This window comes from Hippocampus bargibanti, linkage group LG01 (assembly GCF_051943395.1).
Source record: "Hippocampus bargibanti isolate YZ-2025 linkage group LG01, ASM5194339v1, whole genome shotgun sequence".
Lineage (NCBI taxonomy): Eukaryota > Metazoa > Chordata > Actinopteri > Syngnathiformes > Syngnathidae > Hippocampus > Hippocampus bargibanti.
In genome coordinates this window covers 25,817,696-25,838,463 of record NC_142734.1, presented here as the reverse complement: position 1 = coordinate 25,838,463, position 20,768 = coordinate 25,817,696, and the positions used below count along the sequence as shown (strand labels likewise).

The following is a 20,768-nucleotide window of genomic DNA, read 5'->3' as shown; positions in this document are numbered from 1 at the left end:
GGGTCCGTGTTTATATTAACTGATGGGAATTCCAGTTCCTTTCAGAGAGCCGGCTCTTTTGGCTCGCTCACTAAAAAGATCGGCTCTTTTGGCTCCTGAGTTTTGTTGCTTAAATTAATTAACTACCTAAAAGCATGTAAAATTATGTGAAAACGAATTAGTCATGTAAAAAGTACACCATATCAAATATTATTTGTATGTCTTTATTTATATGTGCACAGAGAGCATCCGCTAACTTTCACGTTACCTGTGGTTACTCTGGTCTGATGATCAGCTGTCACTAATTTGCTTTTCATATAAGTAATGCTATGATACCAACTAGTAAAATTGATAATACAGTAATTTAAAAATAAAAACAGCATAATGTGATAACATTTGTCCACAGTACCTGTCTACAGTGATTTCCAGTGACCTGCTCAAATTGCTCCAAAACAGTGCATGCGTCCTGCAGTACCTCCCCAGCTCCTCTGCAAAGTTCTCAGAAATGTGTCTTTCTCTCATCTCATTTTCCGTACCGCTTATTCCTCATTAGGATCGCGGGGGTTGCTGGAGCCTATCTCAGCTGTCTTCGGGCACGAGGCGGGGGACACCCTGAATTGGTTGCCAGCCAATCGCGGGGCACACAAAGACACACAACAGTCACTCTCACACTCACACCTAGGGACAATTTGGAGTGGTCAATCTGCCTGCCATACATGTTTTTGGAGTGTGGGAGGAAACCGGAGGACCCGGAGAAAACCCACGCGGGTCTCTGCTTCCTCCTCGGTGGTCTATTCTAGTCGCAAAGCCCTGAGCACGTCAACGTTTCCCTACCTGTCAATTTATAGCTGCCCTTTTAAATGATTACAATTCCTGTATAAAAGTTGTAGTTCTCATTCATTATGTGACATGATAAAAAAACGCTAACAAGCGGAAATTCAGGTAGATTAACGCGCGTGCTTACGTTAAGCTTTTATCAATATGACCGTATAATAATAATAATAATAATAATAATAATAATAATAATAAATAATAAATAATAATAATAATCCATCCATCCATTTCCGTACCGCTTATTCCTCATTAGGGTCACGGGGGGTACTGGAGCCTATCTCAGCTGTCTTCGGGCACAAGGCGGGGGACACCCTGAATTGGTTGCCAGCCAATCGCAGGGCACACAAAGACAAACAACAGTCACTCTCACACTCACACATAGGGACAATTTGGAGTCTTCAATCTGCCTGCCATACATGTTTTTGGAGTGTGGGAGGAAACCGGAGGACCCGGAGAAAACCCACGCGGGTCCGGGGAGAACATGCAAACTCCACACAGGGAGGCCGGACCGGGACGCGAACCGGTGACCCCTGCACTGTGAAGCCGGTGTGCTAACCACTCGACTACCGGGCCGCCCAATGTGTCTTTCATTGAATTCAAAACAAACCAGCAAACATGTCCCCACTGATAAATTTTCAGCAGTTTCTCTAACTCCTCCCCCTTCTCCTAACTGCTGCGTGTGTCTATAATTCTCCCCTCCCTCCTCTACCACGGATCTTGACCAATCACGAGCAGCTTTAACCGAAGACTGGGGGCGGGGAATAGACAAAAAAAGCCGGGTCCCATTTGCGGCTCCTTGTTAGGAGCCGGCTCTCTTCGTTCACGTCAGAGATCCGGCTCTAAGAACCAGCTCGTTCGCGAACGACACATCACTAGTTTATATCTCTGGCCTGAGATTTTTTTCAATCCCGTTGACCCAACACATGATCCTGAATGGAGTTTGCTTGTTCATCCCTTGTGCTCCCCCACTTTCCAAAAGAAACCAAAGCACACAAACTATAATACCGACATACAAATGTATGTATGTGTCATTGGGTGTGAATGTGATTTCTGTCGTCTCTTGGCGACGGTTCAGGGTGTACCCCGACATCATCGAGGAGGGCCGTCTGCACATCGAGCGAACGTGTAGAATCGGAAGCTAATGCTATTGCGAGCTTCCTTCAAAAGAATGTCGAACCCAGTGCTAAAAATCGCGTGGAAACGATTGTACACGTATTTTTTTTGGGAGGGGGCTGAGTTAACTTTGTTGGTTGGGCATCAATGACAGGTGGCCCCTTCCCCTGGGAAGGCGGAGGGTGTGAATGAAAAGCCTATTCGTTTGTTGTGTCGTAAAATTTTGAGGGGAGCTGCTGTTGAGCCAAAAAACATGGCGGGACATCAACAAACAAAACAGTCTAGATAGACAAAAGCACAGCACAGCACACATTTCCATGGTTTTGATTTTAAATTATTTATTTAAAAAAGTATGTCAGCTGCATGATATAAAAGTTGTAAAGCGCTCATCATGGGACAAAGCATTGGTGAGGCCGTCACTTTACAAAAAGCTTCCAAACCGGAAGGGTCGGGATTACAAGTGACATCGTGATTGTGAATATGACATTTTAAAAGAGCACCGAGCGTCGGTAGCAGCTCGCTCAGAGCGGTACGCTGAATAAATTAGACTGAATTTGTTTGTGGTTTGGACGCCTGCCGCAGGGCCACTTCTCTGGCCACTTTTTGCACACCTTTCAGTTCTCGTGCTTTTCATTACAAAATTTCATGTCTGATTAACTTTGAAAAAAAGTGAAGACAACCAAGGTGGGCTGCTTCCGCGGCGTGCAACCCAGGCCAGCTTGCAGATTGGAAGGGGGAGTCGCCGGCACCTTCAGTCGCTGTCGCTGGTCTCGCTGCTGGGGTCTCCTTGCACTTTGCTGCGGTGCTGCATGGCCCGGTGGTAGGCCACCTGCACCGACTTGCGGATGTTGGACTTGCGGCCCTCCAGCATCTTCTCCTTGTCCAGCACCTGGTCCACGCCCAGCGGCACCAGCTTGGAGCGCGGCAGCCATTGCCTGCATTGGGAATCATGCACGCACACAAGAGGAAACACGAGAAGGAATGTCAGGCAGGCGCGGTGCCGTTGGACTTGACTTTCCGGTCAGGACGCCGCCCCCTTTTTCAAAACAAATCAAGTTTCGAGCTGTGACTTGAGTTTGGTCAGTAGCGTTGAGCAAGATGGTTCATTCCAAAATAAACCTAAGGACACGTTATGCAAGTCTAAGCTACGGCTTGGCGGCCATTTGCCACCCACCATCCATTTTTCAATGGCGCGCAACATGAAGGACCATTTGACATGGGTCGCATGAAAAAGGGTGAAGGTGGGGAGTGTTAGGCGAGAGGGTGCCAGGACTATGCATATCTTCGTTTCTATACAATTCAACCGTTCTCTGTAATCCACTGATTTCAAAGTCAAGGCTCGGGGACCAAATCTGGTCCGCCACGTCATTTTATTGGGCTCGCAAAAGCAAATCAAATTTGTGAAATTTGATGTTTGCTAAACTCCAAACCGAAATTTCAAGTTGTCGTATGTAAACCACAATATCAATCATTATTCTTTTCCGCGTCTTTCTTTCCTTTCCTCTTCCTGTCATAACGTTGCTGCTGTGTTACTTCCGGGTGGATTGAACGCTGGCGCGAATCACTGCCGCTGCTCACCCGCACAAAAAAATCCTGTGACGGTAAAGTGTCCTTGAGAGTTTTGAAAGGCGCTTAGAAATTAAATGTATTATTATCATTCTTCTTAACTTGAAATTTCAAAACTTGTTTTTCATTAATTTGTTGAACAATCTATATTGGCTTCCCCAAAGTCATAACGGTCCCCCGAGAGTAACCCAAAACTACAATGGGGCCTGTGGCAAAAATGACTTTGACACCCCTGCTCTAATCCAAGATAAAAACAAACCATTGATGATGAAAAGATTTAGTTTCAGAGCACTGCAGCAAATCAAGATCATTCCATTTTGGAGGGGAAAATAATTTCTTCCGCAATCAATGGTTGATTGATGGAGACACGGCATGAATGAGCCCCAAGTTGGTCACTTTCACCACAGTCCGATCTTTTTGGGGCGCAATTGCAATCAACATCACAAAGCCCCCGTCAACATTTCTGCTCGATGGTGAGCAGTGTGCGCGTGGCGGTCTGGTATCAAACGTCGTTGGCGCTTCAAGCACACCCGTCCCCATTTCAACCACCGAAACCGCACCACCTTGACATTTTCCCCAAGTGTGCGCACGCATGTGGCTACGGAAACTCAGCAGATCATCAAAGAAGGTTTTCGCAGAAATGGGTCACTCGTGTTTAGAGATGGAAGTGAAGAGAAAGGGGTGAACACGTCCGCTCTGGTTTTTACTCATGTTGCCTGCGTCCGTTCGAATCCGGTAACAAAAAGAACACCATTGCAACAAACACTCTGGAAAATTCTTCAGCAAACGCACACTGCACGACACAAGCGTGACGCTGCTGCCAATGTGAAGTCAAATTATTGTGACTAGCAAGCTCGCTCACATAAAGTAAGTCCAGTGATACCTTGGCTTACAAACTTAATTGGTTCCCAGACAGAGTGTGTAAGGCGAAAAGTGTGTATCACAAACATTAATTTCCCATAGGAAACCATTAAAATGAGAATAATCCGTTCCCAGGTCCCCATAAAACATAATTTTCTACTTTCTAATTTTCTAAGCCTTAAAACTACACAAAATATACCTTATTTTATGTATAATAAATGTGCTACGGTATTGTAATTAAAGAAAAAAACTGTACTGTATAATAAAGTCGTTTTATTTACCTTTGTGATGGTCGTTGATGGCTTGATGGAGTGGCCATCTTGAGGAATGATTCCTTGTAAGCTTTGGCAGCTTTATCGTCAGAACTGGCTGCCTCACCATGACGAATGACACTATGAATACCTGTACGACGCTTAAAGTTCTCGAACCATGCGTGGCTAGCCTTGAAATCATCAATGGATGACGAACTTCTTAGGTTGCCTCTTGACGATATCCGAGTGAAGTTGCCGTGATTTCTCTGCAATAATTTTACATAGTTCCTCATCAATTGTGTTCTGTTTAGCTGGGTTGATAGTTTTTTGCATAAAGTGTACAGTTGGCTTGTGCGGGTTATTAGTGGAGCCTGATTGATGGGATATTTTAACCACTCTGCCTATCAATAAAGTTGAAACGAGTCCAAATTTCACTGTTTTCCATCCATTTTCTCACTCTCTCTCTGTTGTTTGCCTGTCAATTTTTTTATTGGCAGCTCTGTTTCTGTAACCCCCCCTGCCCTCACTGCTGCGTTCTTGACCAATCACGTGCGGCTTTAATCTTTTTATTTGCAGCTCTGTGTTTCTGTAACCCCCCTGGACGCTGCGTTCTTGACCAATCATGTGCGGCTTTAATCTATTTCATTTGCATCTCTGTGTTTCTGTCACCCCCCCTCACTGTTACGTTCTTGACAAATCACGTGCGGCTTTAACCGCAGACTGGGGGCGGGGAATAGAGGACAAAAAGTAGTCGGCTGCCATCGCTCATTGTGGCGTTCCATATGTATCCCGAAAAATAGTTTGTATGCAAAGATTAAATTCTCGTGAATTTAACGTTCGTAAGCCGAAATGTTTGTTAGCCAAAGCGTTCGTCACTGTATAGTCAATCCTGGGCTTTCAACCATAATCCGTTTCAGAAATCTGTTCCAAAACCGATTTGGTCAAAAACCGAAACAGCACTTCCCACAAAACAATTATCTGTTCCAAGTGTTTTTAAAGAACTTTTTAAGTATTTTACAGCATTTGCAGCGATCCCAGCCAAACAAAAATTTAAAAAAATAACAACTTGCTAGCTATCTGGCTATCTAGCTATATATTAGGCTGTCTGTTAGCTGTCTAACTGGCTATTACCTATTTATTAGCTATCCATTAGCTAGCTTTCTATCTATTTGAGTTATTTCGGGTTGAGTGAATGCTGGCGCATGTGGCTGCCGCTGCTCACCCGCAGAAAAACGTATCATGTAACTGTAAAGTGACCATGACAGTTTTGAAAGGCGCTTATAAATGAAATGTATTAGTAATGCTTCGAGAGAGCATTAGCGGGGGGAGTCGAGTGGTGCATTCAGATGCATCAGTTTGGTCCAGAACCCATTTTCAGTTTTAAACCCAAGCATAAAAAAACTGCAATTTTTGGTCAAAACCAAATTAGTTGAGAACCGAGACATTCGAAGATTTGGGTTTGACTATAATTTCCTTTTTTGGGGGTTGGCCTCCATAATTGTAGGGTGGTCAAGATTTGACAAAGTAACCATTTGTTCATCTCAAACGTGACGGTTTATGAGTGATTAGTGATTAGCGTTTGGCGTCAGTCAAGAAGCCAACTAAAATTGTGGCTGCTGCCACAAAGGTCAAAACGGCGACGTGAACCCTGGGCCCAAAATAAATACACGACGAAAGCACTCACCAGGTTCTTTTGTTATCAAAGAAGAGGACCAGGAAGAGGTGCTCGCGTGCTTCCTGGGTCATTTGCTCCCCGAGCTTGAGGACATCCAGAGGAGGTACGGGGATGGGGACGCCGCGGTGGAAGACGCCCTCTCGGGGCATTTTGGGGTCGATGATCTGCATACAGTCGTCACCGTGTTCAGGGTGCCGTGGCCGCATTCCAACGTGGCGGGGGACTCACCAGGGCGGGATACGAAGGGTAGCCTCGGCACTTGGCCCACACCAAGTCCAGCGCCTCCAATGCCGCGTAGTCATCCGACGTCATCCAGCATCCCGCACGCGCCCGCCCGCGCACCACTGACAGGCACAAAAAAAGGGGGCACGGAATGAACGCTGCGCCGCCTCGCCTTCCGCCCTTCCCCCCCACCCCAGACTCACGATGTGAAACCCCCCGGGAGCCTCCGACCGAGTACGCCTCGTTTTCTGTGCCGGAGGTCTCCTCGCTGCTGTCTTCCTGGAAGGCCGAGCGCGAGAAGGACGCCTTCCCTCGGCCCTGCTTCGACGGCGTCGTGCTGCGGACACAAGAGCAGAATTGAGTCCGTGATGATGCGCGCGGGGGTAGGGGGGGCTTGAATCGGGGTCAGGTTCGCAAGGGTCGGCCGACCGAATCTGGACTAGGGGCTTTCAATAGACCGCCATGGCCATTGCGATTTGGGCCTCCCGCAACCGTAAAATCAATGAGATGAATGCCGAGCCTCAATTGCAAGGCCGCAAGCCCCGCCCCTCAAGGGCCTCCTGACCTGGTCCGGTCCGAGGCGGCGCTACTGCTGCTGCTGCTGGTCGTCTCAGATTCGGAGCTGGAGCGCGGAAGACGTGTGTCGTTACGGTACACACGGAAGCTCTCCGTCACGGGCTGGTTCCCCCCACCAAATCCGTTGCTTGGCAGACCTGCGCGTTAAAGTGAAAATGATCAGGCGACGACGCAGGTGCCGATAAAGCGCCTTCTAGTGGGACATCATGGAAGTACTAAATGAATAGTGCTGCCAGTAAGAATAAGAATAAATGTTACTTATAAGCACTTTTCAAAACTATCAAGGACACTTTTAGAATATCAAGTATTTAGGTAAACCAGTGGTGGCCAATAAGGGCGTGCAAGGCCTTCTCTGTCGGCATAAAGCTATCCGAGTCCCAGACACTATCTGAATCCCAGACTGATGTGAATATTGTGGGTTTTCATTTTTAAGCATGATTGAACTAATCACATTTCAGCCAAATCTACCCGGACACCTTCGCAATCGGTTCTGTGGTAGCAGCAAATACTGTAAGTGCCAATCAAACTGTTGCTTGAATCAATCCGATTTGGAGTTGGCGACACCAAGGGCTTCCTTCTCACAAGGAAGTTATTTCCTGGCTCCCCTCTCGTCTACTGGACTCGTAGTCAATCACACAACACTTTTTATAAGAGTTGCAGTTACAGCTGTCGCTACAGTCAAGGTTGTATCGTCATCAAATAGTTATGAAGGGTTGGAGTGATTCAGACGTAACAGTACTGAAGCCTTACATGTCAAATGCATGACTCGGCACCAGGTAAATATATAAGGCCAATTATTTTTGGGAGGTGGTTGGAGAAGGAAAAAAATGAGAAGCAGCAAGTTTTCAAATTACCCGGCAGCAGATCGTCATTGTCGCTGTCGCTGTCGGAGGTGGTGCTGGTGCGAGGGCTGCGGGGACGCTTCCTTTGCCTGCCCGGCGACAGCATGGGCAGCTGAGGGGGTCCGATGGGGCTGGGGGCCACCCCCGCCGCCACGTAGCCCGGATCCCGGTTTTTCGGGGGGCGTCCGGGCCTCTTGGGGGGGCCGGCCATTTTGGGATTTTTCTTGGAGAAGAGAACCGACGTCCGCCGACCCACCTCCGGAGCCAAGGCTGATGACGACACGCTTAGATCTGGTGGAGGGGGGCAACCAAGAGGGTTAGGCAAACACAATACATTTGAACAAAATAAGTAAATACATAAGACAAATGAATTGACCCCCCCCCAAAAAAAATGTTATTGCCTTTATCTATCATTTAAACTGTTTAAACAAACAATCCCCAAACAATATAATCTCAAATTTGTTTTACAAGCCAACCCAGAAAAAAAAAAAAAAAATCGCAAAGATTCGATTCCGGGAAGAGAGAGAGAAAAAAAAATGGTCGATTTGTATGTTGTAAGATGTCGCCTTCAGTAAAGACCCATCCAATCTGGGAGCTTTTAACAGCACGTTGGGGCATTCCGCCACAGAGAGAAAAAAAGGGTGTCCTAGATAGGCGGGGCAATGGCGCCAAAGCGCGGAATCTTTTCGAAACAAATGCAGACAGCGTGTCAGTACCAACCCTTGCCGCCCAGTTCCTGACTGCTGCTCTCTTCGCCTTCGTCGTGGTGGCTCGTGGACGACGGGCGATGGGGGAGCGAGCCCCGATCGGCGCCCGGCCCTCCCCCCAGAGAATCCCGGGCCTCGCTCAAGGCGACTTCCCGCTGGTGCGCCAGCTTCCTCTTGATGATGCTGAGCTCCTTGCGGAGAGCTTTGGCCCGTCGGGACTGGCCGATGCTGTGCTTCCCCGAGCTTGCCTCCACCAGACGCGCCTGCACGTAGCGCAGCTGCTCCTCCAGGGGTAACCGGCGCCTGTTCTCCGGCACTAGCAGCTCTAAGAGAGAGTGGAGGGGTGTCAAAAAGACCTGAAAACTACAAGGCAGCTTCAGCGGGACTTGAGTTTGGTGCGCGTTCAACCCGAGCGGCCGGCTCACCGTCTTCATTGGACGACATCGGCCAGTCGCGTTCGCGTTCGCGTTCGCGTTCCCGCTCTCGTTCCCGCTGGCGCTCCCGCTCCAACAACCGGTGGCTATCAGGACTGGACTCACGGGGTAGGTGCATGCCGGTGTCATAGTCAAAGCCGATCCTGTCCGCTTGCCGCCGGGCGCTCCTGATGACCACGCCGCCCATCTCGCGCAGGCGCAGGGCGGCCCGATAGAACACCGTGTCCTTGGCGTTGTATTTGAGGCAGTTGTTGACAATCAAACCAAAGTCGCCCTCGAAGGCTTCAAAAGTCAGGTAGCGGTGGGATTCCAGAAGGTTCCACATGGTCTGGAAGTCCATGGGCGTGTCGATGTGGTCCAGGTAGTCCGGCACCTACAGGCACAATGGGCAAAGAGGGTTTTGGGGCCCAAGCGGAAAGCCCCGCTTTGGCGCTGCGCAGCTACAAAACCACACGGCAAGTGCGGCGGTAGAAGGTGGGTTCCCAACGGCGAAGCCATGCGGCGACGGACCTCCGCGAGGGGCACGGGCTCTGTGAAGAAGTTGTTGGTGTCTCTCTCCTGTAACTGTTCCAGCGTGCTCCTCAGCATCACCAGGAGGGGAGTCAGCTGCATCTCCAGCGCCATCTGCTGCACTTTAATCTGAAAACGGCAAAAAGGAGAGCAAAAGCGACCCATCCAGGGCCTTGTCCGACACGCCGTCTCGATAGGCATCGCGACCGAGGAACGCCGGGCCGCTCTGCATGCCGATTGAGGGTAGCGGCGTTACACCAGGTCACCGTGCATCTCACCGTCTCCCTCTTCAGTTTTTCCCTCTTGCGGATGAGCTCTACAAGCAGACGGGCTCTTTCTAAGTCGTGCCGCAGTCGCTGCCACGCCTTCAGTTGCTCCTTCAGAACAGTTTGCTTCTCCTCGCCGTCTCTCTGTGGTGACAAGATCAAAGGCTGGTGAGGTGTCGCGTGGCGAGCGCTCATCGGAGCGGCCTGCGACGCACCGCGGGAACTTGGGCCGACGGCTGCGGGGCGACGGGCTCCGGGTGCCGTTGTGACTGCAGGTGCGTTTGGAGGCGCCGTAGCAGCGGCACGCCGTTGCGGCTCTGCCTCTTCAGGGTCCAGTAGCTGTGAAGCCGTTGCATGAACTGGCTCTTCCTGGGCACCGTTAAGTTGCTGGTGATTTTGCTCAGCCTGAATCCAATCAAACGGGAAATCAAGGCGGCTGGATTCGGGTGTCGCGGCGCATCGCCCCTCGCCTTAGTCGGCAAATTTCAGGATGAATCAAAATGCACCACAACCCCCTTATGTCAAGGATGTGAAAGTCATTTTTTTGCCGCGGGCGGGCCACCTTGCAGTTGCAGTTTGCTGTCAGGGGTTGTTATGAATTTGGTAAAGTCATTGCAATGCTTCATCCCCTCCACATATTACATATAGAGCGCACAACAAATGAATGAATAGCTACTGTAGTTTTCAAATATAAAGTGAAGAATAATGACTGTTCTTGTGGTTTAAATACGACAATTTGAAATGTTGGTTCGGACTTTCGCAAGCATTTTGCTACATGACATCCTAGATTTGCTTTCGCAGGCTGAATAAAATGAGGTGGCGGGCCAGATTAGATCCCCGGGCAGCAACTTTGACACAATGGCTCCCCAAATTCAAACGGCCACCGAGAGGAAACCGTAATTACAATGTGGCCGGTGCCCCCCCAAAAAAAACGACTGACACCCTTACTCTAATCCACAGGAGTCAAAATCAAATCTGGCCTGCCACATTATTTCATTCAGCCCGCGAAAGCAAATCAAATGTGTGAAATTTCATGTTTGTTGAACTCCAAACCAAAATTTCAAATTGTCGTATGTAAACCAAAATAACTGTAATTTTTTACTTCAAATCTGAAAACTAGTTATTCGTTAATATTTTTATGTGACCTAGATGTCATAGGTGGAGGGGATGAAACATTCTAATGGCTTCCCCAAATTCATAACAACCCCCAAGAAGAAACTGTAACTACAATGTGGCCCATGGCAAAAAATGATCTAAAACAACATTGGCGACATGAACTTGACACCAAAATACCATCAGATGACTAAAACTTGACTTTGAAGTCTCTGAAAATGGGATTTCTGATCACATGGCAGTCTTAATTGATGTAGTCCTATTGGGTGCTGCTATAAAATCTGTCGCTCGTGGCTGCAAAAAGTAAATCTTTAATCCTCTCACTGCTAGCCAGTTCTCCGACTCCTTTAACTCATTCACGGCCACATGTGCAAAAATGTGTCCACTCCAGTGCCAAGGTTTTTAGCATTGTCACTTCAATTCCAGGATCCACAGAATGTGGAGTTTTAAGACTACAAAAAAAATTCAATACAGCATTAGAAACATTAGACTCTCTTATTTCATCAGAAAAAAATAGTTAATTCCTAAATTATATGGGTCTGGAGTTATATGATCTTGAAATTAGGGCGGCTGACAGAACGTTTTGCGTTCGCCTTGGCTGCTCTGAGTCACGTACTACCCCTGTCATGTGGTGTTCCGCAGGGCTCAATTTTGGGGCTTATGTTGTTCTCACTATACCTGCTCACATTGGGTTCAATCCTAAGGAAACATGATATGTCCTTCCACTGATATGCAGATGACTGTCAGATCTATGTACCATTGAGCAAAAAAAAGACACTCTTTCATGAAGGCCACTTTTATCCTGCCTGGAGGAAATCAAAACCTGGATGGCGCAAAACACCTTGAACTTCAATGAAAAGAAGACACAAGTGATACTGTTTGTTCCCAAACAATCCTCAATTAAGTGTCTCAGGATGGTTTGAATGCTGCTGCTTGCCTCTTGACTGGTACTGTTAAGAGAGAGCACATAATACCTACTCTGGCATCCCTTCACTGGCTCCCTATATATTTTAGAGTTCTTTTCAAGACCTTATTTGTCTTCAAATCTTTAAATGGCCTCACTCCTCCTTACCGCTCCGAGCTCATTCACCTCTACAGACCTTCCTGATGCCTCAGGTCTGCTCACCAGACGTTATTAGATGTGCCAAACACTAAACGGAGGCTCAGAGGGGATCGAGCCTTTTCCGTTACTGGTCCCACTCTCTGGCATGACCGGCCACTGAACATTCGGCAAGCCCCCTCCCTGCCCATCTTTAAAACCTGTCTACAAACCCACTTGTACACTTTGGCATTTGACTCAGCATGATTCCCACTTGATCTTGGTTTCATTCCCTTGTGCATTCTACTACCTTTGCGGCTGTTTTATTTCCTGTATATGATAGCTCTCCATGTTGAGCGCTTTGTTACAGCTTCAGCTGTTGTTAAAGCGCGATTTAAATCAATATGTATTGTACAGTATTGAATTTGATGTTCAAGACTGGCTCTAAAACAGCATTAAAAATGGATTTAAGTTGAAAGAAGGTGAAACGATGTCGTCTGTGTAGTTGAGGTCAGGTTGAAATCACCCCCCCCCAAAAAAAACACCCGACCTCTGAGGCTAAGGTGTGCGGTACCTGTGCGGGGGTATGCAGGGCACAGACACCACGGGAGCGGCGGCTCGCCTTTCGGCCAAGATCTTCCTGGCTCTCTTCATCTTGAGGCGGGATTTGGCCTTGGCCCGCTTAGCCCGCTCTGAGCTCCAGCCCCTGGAGTCGTCGTCGTGGGCGGCGGCGAGGGGTTCGTCGTCCTCCTCAGGCTCGTCTTCGCTCTGTGATGAGCCGGCGCTGGCGCCAGGTACACCCCCTGCCGGCTGCGCCGACCCGGGCGGTGTGTGGATGTCGCAGTAGGCCGTCTTGCGCACGCTGAAGGAGGTCCCGTTGGCCCCCGTCTCTCGGACAGGCTCCATTTTCATGTAGAGGCCCGCCTGCTGGGCGCAGGTGACGTGAAAGGCGGTGTAACAGTTGGCCTTGTGGCACTGAATGCAGGCGCCGGATCCCCGCTGCTTGCAAATGTAGCAGGTCAGCTTCCAGCGGGCGGGGGGGATGTGCTCAATGCTGTCAATGGGCTCGAGGAAGACTGTGTTGGCAAAGCACACCTGGCAAGCGGCGAAAAAAAGGGCAAAGCAGAGGGTGCGGAATCATCAGTGTCGAATGGCGTTGCCGGAACAGGAACAAAGTCGAGGCTCGGCGGACCACCTTGGCTGACACACGTCATTTATTTTTTTGTGCGTGTTCACAAAACGAAATTTCGTTTTAGTATCGGCCATAGCAAAGGGGCAAAAATCTCGGAACTTTGGACACTGTCGGAGAGACGGAGGCTGACCTCCGGGATCCAGAGGGCGCAGACCACGTGCGCCCAGCGCGCGTCGTCCGTCTGCTTGAAGGCCCCCCCCTTGTTGGGACACAGGGCGCAGTCCACTGCCCGACTGGGCGACTGCAGGCAGCGGCGACACAACCATTGGCCCTCGGGAATATACGGCACGCCGTAGCACTCCTGGTGGACGGCCAGGTTGCACATGTCGCAGAACAGGATCACGTTGCTGTTCTGACACTCGCCGTCATTGCAGATGCAGCAGACGGCGTCCTCGTCGATCAGGGTGCTCGGGTCCGCCTGCTCCACAGCAAAGTGGTGAGACGGCCGTTCGCCGATCCCCCAGCCCCAAGAAAAGCGTTGCAATTGAAATCAAAGCCCCACAAACGAGCCCCGCCGCATACAGCCTTGTCGACGGTCATGTGCAGGCTTGCAGGCTTGCAGGTGGTGCCATGGTTGCCGACGTACCTTATTGTGGCTTTCAAAGTAGGACTCCTTCTCCAGACGGTCCATGAGGTACTCAAAGACCTCCTGAGGAATGGGCGTAACGCCATCCATGCGGCGCTTGTCATTCATGATGTCCAGCCAAATGTAGTCCTCCTCGTCGATGTCGTACTCCACCTCCTCGTCCAGCTCCTCCACCGACTTGTCCATGTACCTGAAGGCAAAGGCCCACCGCATGGATGCCACACCTCAACAGGAAGCTCTTCACCGGAAACCGGAAAATGCGCTCCCAAGACAAATTTGAACACAGCCGAATCGGAAAATGCCACCTCGGTTCCTCTTGAAGAGATGGGGCTGAGATAGGTGGTGAACGATTTCCTCGACGGCAAGACCCCACTTGGCTATTTATGCTCCGCTGACCAAACCGACCATTGACATTTTCTGCGCAGTCGATTTGAAAGAGTGTCCCGTTATTTTTTTTTCATTGGTCCAGAATGCTGCTGCTCTCTTGCCTCATAACTCCTACTCTGGCATCCCATCACTGGCTCCCTATACAGTTCTTTTCAAGATCGTATTTGTTTTCAAATCTTTAAAGGACAACCGACGCCTCCGGACAAGTTGTGTCCATAAGCTTGGTCAAAACAAACATGCGGATCAAACCTCAAAAGATGGAGGATACTGATTTGCTGTGGCCACCCCTTGAAGGGAAAAGCCGAAAAGAAAAAAGAAGACTTCAAATGACTTCTACTGAGCACATTTTACCAAGATTCCACAGCATATTTTACGTTTTAAGACTCACGCTGAATATACAGGAAGTCTTGTTTTTGAGTTGGTGACGATACCTACCGTGACGTCACGGTAGATATCATCACTGACTGAGAAAGCGCCACACAATGCATTTTGGGTACTTTGTTTGGTCTGAAAACTTCGTGTTGATGGCGAAATTAGAAGGAAAACACATAACGTGATGGTGAATCGTTGCGTGTCGCACCAAGACTACTATTTGATATTCACTGACACAAATTCCCAGGAGACAAATCAGACCATTTCCAACGGAGCTTTGGCGCCATCTTTTGCATTTTCTGGGACACTACATTGCTGTCATTGACGGCTCGAATTGATATGGGAGGACTACTTTAATCGATTGCAAACATTTATGCTTTCCTCTCCAGAACTATTTGAATCATTTGGGTGAGTAACAAGAAAGCATCTTCTCCAAATCTGAACTCTGTGAGCCGATTGTTTTGTTTCTTGAGCAAGGCAAGACGATTTGGCGTGACGTCACGATCTGGGAGCGGGACTTTCTGAAAATCCCCAGTTTCGAGTTGGACACTAACTCATTTTTATTGGTGTTTTGCATTAGACTAAAAATATCAGCCTGCGTGTTGTGGGTATTTTAGATGCTATAAAACGTTTTTTTTTTATGTCAGTTAGGAAACAAATAAATGGTGTCGGTTGTCCTTTAAATGGCCTTGCACTTCCTTACCTATCTGAGCTCATCCACCCCAATACACCTTCCCGATGCCTCAGGTCTGCTGAACAGACATTATTAGTTGTGCCAAAAACTAAATGGAGGTTCAGGGGGATGGAGCCTTTTCCGTTGCTGGTCCCACTCTCTGGAATGACCTGCCACTAAACATTTGGCCCTCTCGCTGCCCATCTTTTAAACCCGTCTCAAAACTCACTTGTATTCATTGCCATTCGACTCAGCATGATTCTTTATTTCCTGTATAGGCTAGGTGTCCATGTCAAGCGCTTTGTGACAGCTTCAGATGTTGTTAAAGCACTATATAAATCAAAATGTATTGTATCATATTTGTTTGAGGCAAATCTGACCTGTAGTAAGACGAGGGGCGCGGGGGCGCGTCGGGCTTGTCTTGGTCGAGTTCGCGGAAGATGGCCTCCGGCAGCTTGACGGCGGGGCCCGACTGGGCGCCGCCGTGATAGGCCGATCCCTCCTTCTTCTTTTCTTTGCTTTTATGCTTGCCGGCCTTGGGCGTGGCCTTGCCCCCGTTGGTGGCCGGTGCGTCAGGCCGCTCGCTGCCGGCGCCTCCCGCCTCGCCGCCGCCCTCGCCGCCATTGCAGAGCCCCGCCGAGTGGACACCCGGCACAGATGGCGGGTCGTCTTCAGCCTCGCTGTCCTCCTCCGACACCACGTCGATGTTCTCGAAGATGCTGATGCGGTGGACGCGCCCTTGGATCTCCAGCTCCACCGTGCGCTGCGCCTGGGCGTAGGTCATGGCGTCCCTACCGGGGGAGCGCGTTGGCTCCGAGCAGTCGGGGCTGTGGGGCGATCCGCTGCCGTGCCCCGCCCCCCGCTCAATGCCGCCGTCGTCCAGATCCGGCGAGCCGGCCAGCGGTGCTCGTGGTGGCCGTCCCTTGCGTTTCTTGTGGGGCGCGGCCTGGGCAGGCGGCGGGTTGTCGTGGTCATAGTGGTACAGATGGTACTCGATGCCGCTGTAGCTCTTGTAGACCTTCCGGCAGCTCTCCACGGGGCACTCGTAAGGGGGCTTGCTGGCCCGCAGGTTGTGGCAGAAGGTCTTGACATCAAAGTCCAGCCCCATCACGCCAACGGTGGGCTTGGACGCTGCTCGGCTTTACATCTGAAAACGAGGCGAGACGTTTCAAGCTTAGACTACCTTGCAAAATTCCAACTGCGCCCCCTCCCCAGAAAATGAGCCGCATCTCAGACCCTCAAGTAGACAGCTCAAAATTCAAGTTTGTTTTTGTGAATAAAACTAAAAACAAACACGAAGTAATGCCTGCCATCTCTCATACACACAGTTGATATTGTACTCAGGGCATTAAATGTTGACTGTCTTTATTTCCCAAGAGTACATTTCGTATATTTTCTAACACGAGTTGGCTTAAACTTGAGGGGGGCTGGGGGCAAAGCAGTTTGTGGTGGCCTGCAATTGTATCGCAGGTGTAAAGTCAACAATACGAAAACATCTGGGTGCATTGCCAAAACTGCCCGCGGCACGCGTAGCAATAGCAAATGTCAAGTGTGTCAACAAAGCTAACAAAAAATATTCTACGTGTGGAGCACGTGTGTGGAGCACGAGGTTTTTTATCGCAGCTAAACATGCTTTGAGTCTCATTGTGAACCCTTACAGCGAGTTGAGGAGCAAACTTCAGCATGTCAGCAAGGCTAACGTTAGCTTAGCATGGGGGCCACTTGTCACCGCGATCGAGACCAGGAGCAACCTCTGCCTAAAGAAGCGCGTCTGGGGCAAAAAGCACAAAAAGAAGAACGCTCAGACGCGTTTTCGGCGGTCTGCTTGTTTCGCGTCATCTGGGAAGCTCCTGAACTCTACTGGCGAGCTTGCGTTAGCTTGGAACTTGAGGAGAGGGGGGGGGGTGCGGGGGAATTTTGTGACTATATAGCTGATCGAAAGGCAAACAAGGGCATTCAGTCTGCAAGTTGACTTCCGATCGGCGTTTCCCTTCGACCGCCTCACGTCACGGCTGCAGTCTCCCCTCGGTCCCCGTCGAGCATCTGAATGACTACATTTGCGCTCTGCTCGGAATTTAGCGCGACGCATGCCGGCGTCAGCTAACGTTTCCCCAACAAGCCACGAAACGCCATGAAGCGGCCACTCGCCCGCCCGCAAAGTGGTGCCCAAACACTCGCCGCTTTATTCGCCGCCCGTCTTTCATTTCTTGCCGGATTGCATGCGACGTTCACTTACTCCTTCCATCGCATCGCACCGAGCCTTTCGATGCTCCCGCGTCGAGCGCGAGTGTTTCCCGGGTTCCAGGAGTCAACGTCCGATGCGAGCGTGCGGTAGTTTTAGGAAACAATGTCCTGTCGCGGGCCTTGCATCGCAAGTGGAAAATAAATCCACAAAGAAAAGTCGAAGAGAAACGAAGCGATTTGCTCAGTTGGGCCGAATCACAAAGGGGGCCGCCATTGCTCCAATAACGTCAACGTCGTCTTGGGCGCCCGTCGGCACATTCGACACACAAAGCGGGAAGACGGGGAACCTTTCCCAGATCCCCCCTCCTCGGTTTACGCCTTTGTTACTGGGTCACATTTTTGGGCTTCGTATCAACTTATTTAATTGGCCTTTGCGATCCCATGTGATCCACATCGTTCTCATCGCGACAGAGCGAATCTGCCGCGAAATCGAAAACTGGAACGAGTTTGTTTACAAAATAAAATAACAATTCCCAAATTATGGACGGGGTTAAATGTGTGGTTCACCAAGAAACATCATCCAAGCATATCAAGGTGGCTGTCCCAAGAACTACCACATTTTAGAAGGAGTAGCAGCAGTGGAATAGATCCAAGTGTTCGTCAACAACGAGCCAATGGGTTGAGTCCGAAAACGAGTATTTCGTGGGATTGTCATCCGCTGCTCTGCAAAAATGGAACCGGTGGGGGACTCAAAACATCCGAAAGCGTTCAAACAAACGCATTGCACAAAAGTCACACACGAAATACCCATTTGAAAAGGAAGTGTTGTAAAACATCTAATTCGAAAGTACAGCACCGTGCTTAAAAAGAAAACAACTCTTCAAAATGTAGCAATTGAATGAAAAACATTTAATCCCGTCCACCATGGACCACCAAAGGGTGGCTTTGGTCCATCCATCATCCCTCCACGTTCATAAGAGTGCTTCTCAAATTGTAATTCGTACCGCCAGAGACAGAAATACAGGAAACGATGGAAAAAAACCTGTATATTTTAAAAGCAATTTCTTGGATAGAATACAAATTGTACCTACATAAATTAAAAACCGGTTATTAAAATTTAAATGTCAATTTATTGTATTTAAAAGTGAAGGAACTAAACTGTAATTTGCCAGTGAATCTTTTACCCACATACTGTACTTGTTTAACAAAAATCCAAATGTGTTTGTGGAATGTAGATGCTTTGTTTCCAATCAAAACGATCCAATGTGACCATCAGACTAAATGTATTTGTCTCTCAACATGTTCAAACAGTGCAGCAGGTAGAATGAGCGTGGCAGGTCAGCTGAGTCACTGACCATCCCCGCAATGGGAGGGGATGAACTCTGAGGGAACGCAGGTTGTCCACAGACATGCAAGTAGGGGGAAACGCTAGCCCCCACCGAAATTCATTTGGCCAGTCACCTTCCTCTGAGCAGAACTGTCACAGTTTGCGAGGTGGTGATGGTGGTGGATCCCAAAAAGCAGGCAGGAGGGAGAAGCAGGGTGTATTTGACAAATTGTATTAAAATAAAGTCAGCAGGAACAAAATCTAAAACATCAAAGTCATCCGAACAGTAAAGTACAAAGTATCAAAGAAAACCATGAGTAAAAATCAGCCAAGATGAAACAAACCTAACAGGGTGCAGCAAACACGTACAATGACCCGACATGGAATGGTCGTGCCGGGAGTCCTTTTAACTGCCACTGATTGGAACGACCAACACCTGTGCAGCTGCAGGCGGGGCCCGACAACGCTGGCTGCCTGCTCACCCGCACAAAAAAAACCTGTGACTGTAAAGTGTCCTTGAGAGTTTTGAAAGGCGCTTAGAAATTAAATGTATTATTATTATTATTATTATTATCCGTTGGTCGCCAACCAGAACGTGACAGAGGTGGCCGGCCAGATTTGGTGTGTGTGTTTGTGTGTGTGCGTGTGTGTTCTCGTTTGCGCGCCCCGGTGGGAAATCATGTACCCGTGAGGACCTAAAATGAGGTCCCCACGGGCAAATCTGAGAGTCTTCAAACCATGTTTTAAAGACGTTTCATGACATTTCCTGAAGTGTCCCCACGGGGGCATTCCAGACCAAAAAAATGTGTGAGTGTATGCGACCCTAATGTGGCAGACTGGTGTACACCAGGGATGTGTCCTCGCACCAGTCCTGTTCAACATCTTCCTCCTGTGTGTGACACTGTTGCTCCATGAGAGGACCGAGAAGAACACTGGGGTTACCATAGATTTCCGGCTTGCTGGAAATCTATTCAACATCAGGAGGCTCCAGGCAGTCACGAAAGTAAGATCAGAGCAAGTCATCAAACTCCAATATGCAGACGACTGTGCAGTTGTGGCCCACACACCAGAAGCACTACAAGCTAGTCTCTTAGCTGCTGCAGATGCCTATGGTAGACTGGGCCTCTCTGTCAATGTGGAAAAGACTGAGGTAATCTGTCAGTGGGCATCCATTCCTCCAGTTCATCCACCAACATTCACCATCTCCAATAAGCCACTAGCTGTAGTGGACTCTTTCAAATACCTGGGCAGCTTTCTCTCTGACGACTGCAGCATCGACAGAGAAATACAAAACCGAATCAAACAGGCATCAGCATATTTTGGCAGACTTAGGAGGAGAGTCTTTCAAAACAAAGATCTCAAACTCCACACCAAGACTGCAGTTTATCGGGCTGTTGTGTCAACCCTCCTCTACAGCTGCGAAGCATGGACCCTGTACAGTCGCCACCTTTGGATGCTTGAGGCCTTCCACATCAAGCGCCTACATTGCATCCTGGAGAGACGGAGTCCCCCACACTGAAATACTCTGCAAAACCAACTGCACCAGTGTGGAAGCTACAGTCACCCAGCACCAACTTCGCTGGCTAGGCCATGTGATCAGGATGCCAGAAGAGCGCTTGCCACATAAGGTGTTTTATGGCCAGCTCCATCTCGGCCGTCGCCTGGCAAGAGGCCCCGAAAAACGCTTTAAAGACCAGGTGAAGACTGCCATGAAAAAACCCGAACCTGAACCCGACCGACCCAGCTGGAGGACAGTGCAGCTCAACGCTCCATCTGGCGGCAGTTCCTCCAACAAGGCATACAGAAACTTGAGGAAGACTGAGGTCACCGACCGACCAGGAAACGTCAAAGGAGACATCATGCCAGTGCCATACCCACAACCCCAGTCAATGCCTTAACCTGCTCTGCCTGTGGAAAGCAGTGTGAATCACGGATTGGGCTATACAGTCACATGAAATGGTCCCACAAGAAGAAGTAGAGCTGGATCATCATCAAGTAGAGCATCATCAGACACGATGGACAACCTTAAGCAAGTAAGACATTGTAGCAGTAGAGGAAT

General features: G+C 49.2%; 1 protein-coding gene across 1 annotated transcript; it reads right to left on the bottom strand.

The window, feature by feature from the left end:
• Positions 1 to 2,245: 2,245 nt before the first annotated feature.
• brpf1 (bromodomain and PHD finger containing, 1) lies at positions 2,246 to 17,989 on the bottom strand. Its single transcript, XM_089005350.1, has 16 exons — positions 17,435 to 17,989; positions 15,579 to 16,345; positions 13,767 to 13,956; positions 13,311 to 13,598; positions 12,563 to 13,083; positions 10,052 to 10,241; positions 9,849 to 9,980; positions 9,571 to 9,699; positions 9,052 to 9,433; positions 8,640 to 8,951; positions 7,932 to 8,210; positions 7,067 to 7,214; positions 6,705 to 6,838; positions 6,508 to 6,623; positions 6,289 to 6,443; positions 2,246 to 2,861 (listed from the first exon to the last, which is right to left on the bottom strand). The coding sequence occupies exons 2-16, from the start codon at positions 16,304 to 16,306 to the stop codon at positions 2,678 to 2,680; spliced, it is 3,888 nt and encodes a 1,295-aa protein (XP_088861476.1). The 5' UTR covers positions 16,307 to 16,345; positions 17,435 to 17,989; the 3' UTR covers positions 2,246 to 2,677.
• Between the last annotated feature and the right edge of the window lie 2,779 nt (positions 17,990 to 20,768).